Source organism: Lissotriton vulgaris, chromosome 7, assembly GCF_964263255.1.
Source record: "Lissotriton vulgaris chromosome 7, aLisVul1.2, whole genome shotgun sequence".
NCBI lineage: Eukaryota > Metazoa > Chordata > Amphibia > Caudata > Salamandridae > Lissotriton > Lissotriton vulgaris.
In genome coordinates, this window is record NC_141695.1 from 1,297,045,084 (window position 1) to 1,297,057,799 (window position 12,716).

Here is a 12,716-nt window from a genome sequence, read left to right on the forward strand (position 1 = left end):
ATCATAAAGTTCAGAGGATACCCCGAGGATTACGGTTACCAATCAAACCTATGCTGTTCAAATTTCAATATAACAAACACTTCATGGAGAAATGGCACGCTATCCTCAATAAATGTTCACTCGATTTAATATTATTGTTAGTGGAGGAACTCGCTAAAATCATCAAAGATCTGGAAAAACTTGAATTGCTCACAAAAGAATTATCTCGACAAATTCAATCAGAGGAATGGAACACCATTTTAAAAGATTTGAAAGAAAAACTTGACAGATATGGAAAAGACACTCAGGACCGCAAGCGCCGGAAATTTAAATGAGATACTATAGACAACATAATAAATGAGGTCTACACCTGGGCAGAGGTGTATGCAGAGCGAAAACCGCCTCCAAGACCAGTAACATCATCTCAGGAAAGGATAGTATCAGGTCAAGAATTATCCATATCACGACAACCACCAACATGCGGCGCACTATCAGTGACAGGGGACAGCGATCAACCACGAGCTTCGGGGAGCCAAGATATTGCTCAGCAGATTTTTTTAGAGAAGGGCCCAGTATCGGGCAAACCACCAGAAACAACAGGAACCCGAAAACAAGACGTGGTAAAGGAACCTGTAAGCTCAAACCTACGAAGCAAAACGAAACCCTAGAGATAAACATCTCGAGCAAGGATTTGAATAAACAACAACTCCAAGTCCTTCAGAAAGAGACTAGCTTCGTACCTACTTTTTCAAGTAACTATTTCAACACTGAAGTAAGTCTGTTCAAATTCATGTGTGTATTACGCTTGAGACACTTTTTCAATAACATAGTACCCTCATTACCAGAACCTTCCTCAACCATCATGAGTGAATACAAAGAATTCAAACAACCAAGTACATTCATGCCACCGACTTCACATAAACTACTAGACACCTTCGAAATCTTAGTAAAGCAAGATTTACAACAAATTAACTGGAACAAAACAAGGAAAAACATAAACAAACATGAAGAAAAAATCATCCAAAAATTAGCCCAGGATGTGAACATCACTATCCAATCGGCAGACAAAGGGGGAGCCCTGGTCGTGATGGATACCTATTTTTACGAAGCAAAAGTATTTGAACATCTGAAAGATGAAGCTACATACTTGAATTGGCAGAGAACCCACTTAATGATATCAGAAATACACTGGAGATCATTCTAGAAAAAGCAACTGAGGTGGGTTGGGTTAATAACAATACCAGAAAATGTCTTACTACTTCCTCACCAACTTTGTAATTCTCCTGAGGCACAGCCGGGAGCTGACTGACAGATCGAGCACTTTGCATTGTTTTTAAAAATTGTAATTTGAACGCTTTTTTCAAAACTTACTCACCCCTCCTGTCACACGACTGCTGTGTGCAGGCACCCCTTTTCCCAGCAAAACGAGCGCTGGGAAGGGCGAAATCGCCGATCTTCACCACCGCCATTTCCCACGCCCTGACTGGGCCACGCCCCCCTGCCGAGTGTCATAAAAAGCGAGCTGAATCGCTAGTGCGCAGACAACTTTGTAATTCTCCTGAGGCACAGCCGGGAGCTGACTGACAGATCGAGCACTTTGCATTGTTTTTAAAAATTGTAATTTGAACGCTTTTTTAAAAACTTACTCACTCCTCCTGTCACACGACTGCTGTGTGCAGGCACCCCTTTTCCCAGCAAAACGAGCGCTGGGAAGGGCGAAATCGCCGATCTTCACCACCGCCATTTCCCACACTCTGACTGGGCCACGCCCACTCCGAGGCCACGCCCCCCCCGCCGAGTGTCATAAAAAGCGCGCTGAATCGCTAGTGCGCAGACAACTTTGTAATTCTCCTGAGGCACAGCCGGGAGCTGACTGACAGATCGAGCACTTTGCATCGTTTTTAAAAATTGTAATTTGAACGCTTTTTTTAAAACTTACTCACCCCTCCTGTCACACGACTGCTGTGTGCAGGCACCCCTTTTCCCAGCAAAACGAGCGCTGGGAAGGGCGAAATCGCCGATCTTCACCACCGGCATTTCCCACGCCCACTCCGAGGCCACGCCCCCCCCCCCCTTCATATCCTCATAAAGATGTGCCTGTACCGGAAGCGCAGCGGACGAGCGCAGCGGGCGCGACGATTGCGCGCCGAAGGCGCACTTAAGGCAAGCTTGTCTGCGCTCGTCCGCGATCAGGACGCGACCGGGGCCGGTCTTCATCTCCGTCCAACTAGCCATATCTCCGCTACATACACTCGGAATGAGCTGCTGTCTCTGAAACCCCCCATTGCGCAACCTGCCTTTTTCCCACCTCTGACGCTCGGAACCAGGCCCATGTTTGCATTGTTTGCAATTTCTCCCTTCCCGCTCCAGACAATATTATCAGGACGGCTCACGCCCTGAATTCCACCTCCTTGCGTGAAGCCCAATCCTCCCTCACCCTCAGAGCTGCACTGATCAACTGCAGATCATTGAGCAAACACGTCATTGACATCTGGCAGTCCCTTCGGGACAACAGCTGGGACCTGCTCTTCCTAACGGAAACGTGGCTGAACGACACCACGAATCCCACCATCTCCCTCGCTCTGCCGGAGGGCTACAACATTATCTGTGCAAACAGACCCAACGGTAAAACAGGAGGCGGTGTTGCCCTAATTCACAATTCCAAATGGACTGTTACCCTTCCCCCATTTCAACAAACTGACTGTATCGAAGGTCTACCTTTTAGCGTCCAAACCTCCCCGTCCTCCTCCTTCTCCGGAATTCTTATCTATCGTCCCCTGCACTCCAATACCTCTCATTTACTGGCTTTGGAGGACTATCTCATTCAGCTTAGCACACGCTACGCTAACTTCACCGTCTTAGGAGACTTCAATCACCACGTTAACAACGATTCCTGTTAGCACAGCAGCAACTTCATCTCTACGCTAGCTGTTTGCAACCTAGTCCAATTAATTACCTTACCTACGCACAAAGCAGGTCACACTCTGGACCAGATCTGCACCAACCTACCTTCTATCCGGACCACTTCCTCCACCCCGGTCATATGGTCGGATCACTTCCTCATCCCTTTTGAGATTGACATTCCCTGCCACATTAGACCCGCTATCACCCCCAAATCATCAGGCAGAAACTGGAGTCGCATCACCCCTGAAACGCTCCTGGAATATCTAAAAAACTCCCTACCCTCTCGGTCGTCTGACCCGGACTCACAGATTGATCACCTGGACGCATGGATTAATCAGGCCCTAGACGCACTAGCCCCTCTGAAACCCACGAAAACCTTCAGGGCGGCACCATCTGCACCCTGGTACTCCGACGAGCTCCGGCAGAAAAAGACCTCTTGCAAATCCCTCGAACGTCTATGGAGACAAAATTACTCCCTGGATAGTACCACCTATAAATCAGCCCTCAAAGAATACCGGAGAATGATCGAGAAGCACAAACGGGACTTTCTGGCCTCCAGAATCAAACTAGCCAGCAATGGCGCCAGGGAAATTTTCAATATAGTGAGATCCTTCACAAACCCCAATGCGTTGACTCGCACCCAGCCTGCCTCCCAGTCGCTTTGCGACAAACTCTCACAATTTTTCAAGGACAAAATTGAGGCTATCTACTCCTCCTTCCCCACCCCTATCATAGTAGGGTGAAAAGAGGAACCCATCACTTCCTCGCCTCCGCAGCCTACCCTACTTGAATTTGCAACTATATCCGAAGCTGATTCTATGGTAGAACTCCTCAAGTGCAAATCAGGCTCACCTAAAGACCCTTGGCCAGCCAAGCAATACAAAAATCTTGCATCCGTTCTTAATCCCCACCTCAACCTCATCTGGAACGACTCCCTCGGAACGGGCTGTTTCCCGTCCAAATGGAAACATGCCTCTTTAGTCCCCATCCTCAAAAAACCCAACCTGGATCCAGATGACCCCAGCAACTACAGGCCTTTCTCTCTCCTGCCTGCCCCTGCCAAGATCCTGGAAAAACTGGTACACTCTCAGTTGTCCAATTACATCGAAACCAATGGGTTACTCCACGACTCCCAGCATGGTTTCAGATCGGGCCACAGCACCGAGTCGGCCCTTATCGAAATGGCTGACTCGGTAAGATGGACGCTTGATCGAGTGTCGAGGGCGGTGTTAGTGCTGCTGGATCTTTCAGCAGCATTTGACACCGTCTCTCACAACATCCTGCTGAAAAGGCTGGAGGACCTAGGGCTGGGTGGTGCGGTTCTGAAATGGCTCTCATCCTTCCTTTCAGACCGCACACAGCAGGTCTTCACCCCTCCGTACACTTCCTCTGCCAGACCACTCAAATGGAGAGTCCCACAGGGCTCTTCCCTGAGCCCGCTCCTTTTTAATGTGTATTTCACCCCCTTGGCCAAACTGATCGCCCAGACGGGGATCAAATCCACCTCCTACGCTGACGACATTCAGCTTCTCTTCACTTTCGACTCCCCTTCCGCCTCTGCTTTTGACCCACTGAAATCCTGTCTCAGAGATATCTCGAGGTGGATGGATGCCATCTCCCTCCGACTCAACGCTGGAAAAACGAAGATCCTGTTTTTCAATTCACCATCCCCTCTGGATTCTAATATGTGGTGGCCAGTAGACCTGAGCCAAGCCCCCATCCCCAAAGACTCGGTAAGAAACCTTGGAGTCCGTTGGGACAACCAACTTAGCTTCAACAATCAGGTCCAAACAGTTGCAGCCTCCTGCTTCGCAAAGATCAAGACCATTAAACGACTCATCAATTACCTGCCGGCGGACTGCCGTAAGACTGTGATCCAGTCACTGATAACATCCCATCTTGACTACGCCAACGCCCTCTACCTTGGTATCACAGCAGGCCTCTGCCATAAACTTCAGACGGTCCAGAACGCCGCCGCCCGGCTGGTGTAGAGTATCCCTGCTAGACACCATACCTCCCCACACCTCCGCAAACTGCACTGGTTGCCCATAGCTAAAAGATGTGTGTTCAAGGCCATGACACTGGCCTTTCGAGCATCAAAAGGCAGCGGGTCGGCACACCTGAAAAACATTCTGCGACCTTACGCCAACCCCAGGACTCTACGCTCCAATACCCTTCATTTCCTGGAAACTCCCCGATTTAAAAGCTCTCGTGCAGGCGGAAAAACCTCTGAGGTCTGTACTTCTCAGCGCTGGACAAGCTCCCTCTAGCCTTACGCACCTGTCAGACAGAATCAGCTTTCCGTAAATCCTTCAAAACACACCTATTTTCTTCTTAAAATCTGGATATCGGACCCATGGCCTCTACTTTCAGAGTTCTCAGCGCCGGGATGCCCCGTTGGGGCCGCTGCGCGCTTTACAAAATACTCAAAATAAATTAAATTTAAAAAAAAAAAATGTCCACGAATCTACATGTTACCAAAGATTCATAAGAACTTACGAAATCCTCCTTTCAGACCCATAGTAAGTGGATGTGGATCCATCTTTGAACCTTTGGGGCAATATATTGATGAATTTCTCCAACCATTTGTTCAAAACTGGAAAACTTATGTCAAGGGTACCACTCATTTTTTGCAACTACTCCAAAACATTTCTGCAGACTGGAAGAACATAACTCTATGCACCATCGACGTGACTTCCCTTTACACCTCAATTCCCATTCAGGAAGGGATAGAGGCCTGTGAATGGACCCTGCTGCAAACCCCAGATTTACCAACTAATAAAGTTTTTTTACTAGAATTGTTGGAATTTTGTCTGCGACACTCTCATATTTTTCATGGAAATCAGACTTATCTACAAACCAGTGGAACCTCCATGGGTTTTTCAGGAGCCCCAGTATTTGCCAATATCTTTATGGCAACATTTGAGAACGACTTCATTCTGTCAGAAACATCATGGAAGAAACATTTGATCTTCTTCAGAAGATTTATTGATGACATTTTTGTATTATGGGATGGCCATGAAAACTATGCTGCATGAACAGATCAAAGATCTCAACACTAAGAACAGCAGGATACAATTCACATCTACTACAGATGCGGTGCAGATTTCCTTTCTAGATGTGTGGATTCACAAAAAAGTACAACAACTTGAAGCCACAGTGTTTCACAAACCGACTGATCGCAACAACACTCTGTTGTTCACCAGTTTTCACCCTAAAGCCTTGTTACGCAATCTACCGTTCTCACAGTTCATGAGAGCTAAACGCATTTCATCTTCTGAGCAAGCCTGCCTCCAAGAAATACAATTACAAAAATCAAGATTCACAGATTTAAACCTATATGTGCCAATTTGGGTACCAGATCTTGCCAAGAGGCCTTCAGAATTTTAAAGTGTTCTACTGAAGGCCCAATAGTGGTTGGAACTGCTAAATTCTTAGGATGGGCCTGCGTGCTTAGATGCAAACATGTGAAACCAATGTAAATTCTTATGTGTTTGATTCATATTATCATGTGAAATTATTAATTTATAGAACAATTTAACATGTGATTTATATTTCGTATACCTTTGTAAATTGAAGCTGATTTTATCTTATTATATCTTATAATGAATTTGTTGTGGACAGGTTTTAAGGGTTTTTACAAATTATTTATTATCAAATTATTGTTGTTTCCAGGTGTCCAATGCATATATTCTATGCTTGTATTATTAATAAGCTGGCTGTTGTTATTTGCACATTGTATATTTAGGCTAACTTTTATGGTTTTTTAAAAAACCGAAATAAAGTTTATAAACTGAAAAACTGTTTGCTTGAGAAATTACAAAGATCCCCTACCAGACTGATTTCAACAGGGGGCCTTGGGGGAGATTGGGCCAAGAAGGTTATGTAGGGTCCTCTGTCCTCTCCCAAAAGGCTGTTGAGTCTGTTGTGTGGAGGAAGAAGGTACAATATACTTAGCCCACTCCTGTAAAGCTTTTTTGCATGAGTGCTTACAACTCAAATGTGACACGAGTACAAGGCAAACGGCTGTTTCATCATTGGCATGGGATCACAGCCTCAGGGAAAGGTAAAAAGAGGCAAGCAAGTGGCCATGCATATTAACACTACAAAAGCTTGCTGCAAGTTGAAGGAATCATGGTGTCACAGATGACAAGGTTGACAAAATGACTAGGCCATGGCAGCATTGCAAGTAAATATTTTGAATTATCATTCCTGCTCTACCTTAGTAATCCATTTAAATTTAAATCTCAGAGAAAATATTTTACAAACTGTAAAGTTGCTGGTGTCTAGCTTAATCTTCTGTTTAGAGCCTACTAAAGTTCAAATCAAACCACAATACATAGGCGATTACCATCTAAATGGGGTGGGTTATCAAGAAATCAGCCCAGCACGAATAATAACCTACTCCCTACATTTTAGCCCTCAATGATGTATACTTACATCAACATATTTAAAGAGTAAAGCACAAACACAAAACCTACATTCACCAAAGCATGTTATGTAGGCATTAACTGTCAAATCGCATATCCACAATCTTGCACCTGCAACCTATAGGCTTCCGAAACTCATATTGTTTTGTGCTGGGGTATTTTAATCACAAGCACTAACTTTCATGGTGCAACCTTTTCAGGAAGGCACCTTCAAGAAATAAGATTCCATATTCCCAGAAGTGGTTAACTTAGGAACAAAATGTTGATAAGCATTATTTCTACAAGTTTCCACCACTCATAATTGTATGTGCAGAAACACTTTCACTATGACAATTCCAGCATCACCACCTTTCATAGTTAGTAAACATGCTGGAAACAATGCAGCTCTTTCCATTTTCCACCACTCATAATTGTATGTGCAGAAACACTTTCACTATGACAATTCCAGCATCACCACCTTTCATAGTTAGTAAACATGCTGGAAACAATGCAGCTCTTTCCATGGTTATTAAACATGTTGGCAACAGAGTTGTCAGTGCAGGCTCTTTCATGGTTGGTAAACATTCTGGCAACCAAGGTGTCAACACACCACCGTCTATAGTCAGTAAACTAACTGGAAATAAAGTTGTTAACACAGCACCTTCTAAGCAGAGCAATGCAGTGACCTAGAGTAGTATACATGTACAAAGAGTAATTATAAGTATCATAACTTATTAACTCCCCAATCCTCAAAGAGTCTGAAACTCAGAACTCTGCATCATGGCAGTGAAACTGTGCTCCACTTGTTGAATTTGACGTCCACTTCACAATTAACCCCTTCCCTGCGGTGTGAATTATGCCGCAATGCGGGGATTTAATTAGGGGGCGTGCTCTTCGTTCGGCCGGACAAAACTTGATTAGAGTACCTCGGATTAACCGGAGCTGAGCGGGCGGACGCTCATTCCACCTGCTGGCAGCTAAACTTTGGAATGCATTACCAGCTTGCATTCGCGAAGTTAAAGGACTATTAGAGTTCAGGAAAAACATCAAGACATATCTATTTCCCCTGAATTCATTTTTTTTGTTTGTTTCCATGCTGTCTGCCTTTTTCTCCTTTAAGCTGGATATAGCGCCGGGACGCCCCTTTGCTGGGGCAGCTGAGCGCTTTACAAATTTGGATAACATAACATAACATAACCCCTTGCGTGCTCAGGACGGCCCGCAGCCATGTGCTCAGGTCTGAACTCCGCCTACTAATTAATTATTCCGCATAGGTGGGGAATTTGCGCTGCGCTGTGGAATCGGCGGCGTTCAGACGGCCCCCGGCGGTCATGAGCACAAGCCCAGCGTGATGTAGGATGGCCGGGGGCCGTCCTGAGCACACATGGGGTTAAGAGGAATTTTCCAGGCTGATATCACTGAGGTGGCTTCTGGGTGGGGATTCTCGCAGCGTAGGTTCATTGTAATGCAATGTAATAAACATTTATAAAGCGCGCAGCTACCTCTACAGAGGTGTACCGACGCTAACAGCAGGCTCATGAAAGGGTCAGGCTGGGAATTATGGATCAATGACTTGAGCTCTATCCTCCTGATTACCCGGAGCCAGTGAAGCTATGTCAAGTGAGGGGAGATATGGTGACGGAGGGATATCCGACTAACCAATCTTGCAGTGGAATTCTGAACAATTTTTAGCCTGCGAGTCAAGTATGCAGGTAGCCCCAGATATAGGCTGTTAGCTTAGTCCAGCTGTTAGGTCACCAGTGTAATGCACCGAACAGGAGAATCACTTGGAGGTCAAAAGGGAGTGAGAGAAGGAAGGACAGGAAGAGAGCTGAGAGGAAAGGGAGAGGGATAGAGGGCGTAGTAGAAAGCGTAAAAACAAGTTTTTTAGCAGTATTTTTATAGCCCAAACCTGGTTACGGGCAACAGAGCGCATTACAACATAATCAGACTACAATACACACTTTTTAGAATTGGGCATTTAAGGCCAGATGTAGGTAAAGTACATTTACCGATTCCAAAATACCGAATTTTACCGATTCGGTATTTTAGAATCGGTAAATTCTATGTCCCAAAAAGATCGGTAATATTTACCAAATGGGTACAATTAGGTAATTACCGAATCGGTATTTACCGATTTGGTAATTCCCATTCATTCCTATGGGCCTGGAGGCCCATAGGAATGAATGCGAATTACCGAATCGGTAAAATAGGGAAACATTCAAGGGTGGCAGGGTGTCACATTGACACCCTGTTGCACCCCTGAATAGTGCATGGGTGCACATGTAATTTACCGATTCAGTAAATGATGATTCGGTTAATACCGTATCCGTAAATACCGATTCGTTATTTACCGAATCATCCCCTACATCAGAAATGGCTCAATACCGGTCTGTAAGCATGAAATGTACCGAATTTCGGGTTTACCGACTGGTAATAGGCCACCTACATCGGGCCCTTAGTGATTTGCCAGGAATCACAGGATGTTCAGCCGAGGCCGAGATTCGAACCTGGTTCCCGATGTTCCAAGGTCGCCAGCTCGGGCTAGTAGGCCACATCTCCTCCTTTGTGAGTTCAGTTAATGGTTTTCAGTTTTTTGCAGCACACTTCGAAACTTACTGTTTGTTCTGTGTTAGGATGATTGATGTGTGTGCCTTTATACTTCAATGGTGTTGTTTTTTATATGTATGTGTGTATATTTTTTTCTTTTTGGAATATTTCTCCAGGGATTTGGAGTGTGCCTACAAATAGCTTATATCCAAGAAAGTTTTTTCTTCTGGAAAGAAAATTCCAGGTTTCCTAGAAGAGAGGCCACAGAGACAATTTAATTCCTCGGACTCACCTGACATTTATGTTCATAACTTTATCGAAGTCTTCAAGGGAAGTGGTTTCTATCGTTCCCATTGACAGGATCCCTGCGCTGTTGACCAGCACATCCAGCTGTCCATAGTGGGCCACCGTATCCTGAATGATCTTCTTGGCGACCTCTTCGTCTGTCAGCTCCCCGGGAACCAGGAGGGGCTGGAGGGGGAACAACAATGTCATCCAAAATAGGAAATCCACAAGCACAGATGAAAAACATCCATGAACTACACAAGCAGGCACACCTACAACAGTAATGCTTTTCTACTGCCAAGTAACTAGTGCGTAAACCACCAACCAAGCTTTAAAGTGACTACATTCAGCACTAATAAACTGGGTAATAGTAACACGTTATCTCTAGAACTTAGAAACAACAAACAGAGTATTAAGTGCTACATAAATCAAATTATTATTATTACCAATATAGAATCTGCGTGGGCAGATGCTTGCTCATATGAAAATATTTTAGGTGACGGCGACTTCACATTTCCTACACGTCCTTTTATCTCCACAGTTCAGAAGTTTAGGAGTAAATTTCCATCCTTTTCAACTGTGGAAAGAGATCAATGAGGAGCTAGTGAATATCCTTAAATAGGAAAGTCTGAGTGTACAGACTCACATAGCATTCCAACCCTGGAAATAGTGCTGCCGGCCAATGTAGATTGACAGAAGTCAGAACCCCAACACGGATATGATATTAGTTCTGACATCATCAGAGAGGATATTATCAGCTAGATGGGGCGAAAGCAGCAGATAATAACATCTCAGTTTTTGGAGCACATTCCACAAGGGCCATTTCTTCAGGTATGTCATTTGAAAGACATCATGAATACTGTGACTTGGTCTACAGACTTCACCTCTGCAAAGTTTTACTGTACTAGAACTGAAACTGTTCATCATGAGAGTTAGGAACATTTACATTCTTCTCATAATATGAGTACATGAAGTGCCTCCGTGCCCGTACTGAATGGACTGCAGTTGTTATGCATTTAAAAACTTTGGTTTAGGAATGGCCTAACACTAGGAGTCGCGCTTAATATGGAATGACTGAGGGAGATAGCCCATGTCTAGGTTTCCTAGGACAGCTATTCCATGGTTGTCCTTCTATTACAAGAGGTTGTTAAATACAGAGTCCCATTTAGAAAGACGCCATATCACCAGTCTTTTTGTGAGTACACATCTGGTGATACGCAGGCCATCTGTAGACACCTGCTTAGGGTACCGAAAGCGGAGAGGTACCAGAAAGCTTTTAGAAGCATCCAGAACCACCACACAGTCTGTGTAAAAAGGGCAGTAAAATGTCAATTTGTGTATGGCAATCAAAAATGTAGTACAGACTGCACATGAGGTTCATACTCTCGATTCAGACAATGGTCAAATCTAACTTACAGCCAGTTGGGCCAGAAACTTCCAACCCACAGCAATGCTGACCACGCATGATTAGCGTATAGTGATAAGGTTACAGTTCACAAAAGAACTGTACATTAATGGGGATTCTAGCACCATCCTCTGAAAGCAGAGCAGAACTGAGCTTTAATGCCAAAAAACCCAACAGACTCCTTTTGAAATAGTCACTCTCTTTCCAGGGAGACAGCCATTACAATGCAACTTTTACAACGTAATGCCATTACAACGCAACTTTTACATTGTAAGGTCCATTACAACGCATGTCATTACAGCGCATGCCATTACAAAGCATATACCATTACAACGCATGCCATCACAACGCAAATTTGGTTATTTTTTACTATTTGTCTTTAATTAGGTATATTTATTTGTGGACAGAAATTTGTTGACAATAAGTATAACGAAAGAAAGTACTCACTTTAAAAATTAATACTCAGTTATTAATTTTAGTACAAGAATAAGTTAAAATAAACACTTTACACCATATTTAAATAAATTGTAAAATGACCCCTGGCATGGGATGCAGAGAAAAAAGGGGAGTTGGGTGTGGAAATGTATTAAAATGTAGGCAGAAACTATACACACTGATCAATATAAATACTCGATTTAATAAATTAAACTTGGGTATCAATTTTAATACTCGTATAATTAAAGAGAGAAAGAACGAAAAGTATATGAATTTTGCTAAATATATATTTGCGGACAGAAATTGTTGACAATTGCGATAACCAAAAAAAGAACTCGCTTTAAAAATTAATACTCAGTTATTCATTTTAGTAGTCGAATAAATTGAAATAAACACCTTGCACCATATTTAAATAAATAGTAAAATAACCCCTGGCCCAGGATGCAGGGAAAATCGGGATTTTGGGCGGGGAAGTGTATTAAAATGTAGGCAGAATCTATACAGACTGATCAATATAAATACTCAATTATAAAAATTAATACATGGGTATCAATTGTAATACTCGTATAATAAAAGAGAGAACAAATTAAAAGTATATGAGTTTTGCGGAAACGTATGAGGATATAAATCGAAAGTAAAACTGTTTTACAAGTTTCACATTTATAAAAACACGTGCATAAGTTAAACAGTGGAAATGAGAGCACATGTCAACTGAAAAACGTGACCAAAAAATGGGAGGAGCAGTAAAT

General features: G+C 43.7%; 1 protein-coding gene across 1 annotated transcript in view; it reads right to left on the reverse strand.

Moving 5' to 3' along the window:
* LOC147703532 (uncharacterized) overlaps nucleotides 1-12,716 on the reverse strand; it is a 125,900-nt gene that overhangs the window by 97,427 nt on the left and 15,757 nt on the right. Inside the window, exon 3 of the mRNA XM_086931903.1 lies at nucleotides 10,135-10,313. Coding sequence (XP_086788029.1) covers nucleotides 10,135-10,313 — 179 coding nt within the window. The remainder of the gene's footprint in view (nucleotides 1-10,134; nucleotides 10,314-12,716) is intronic.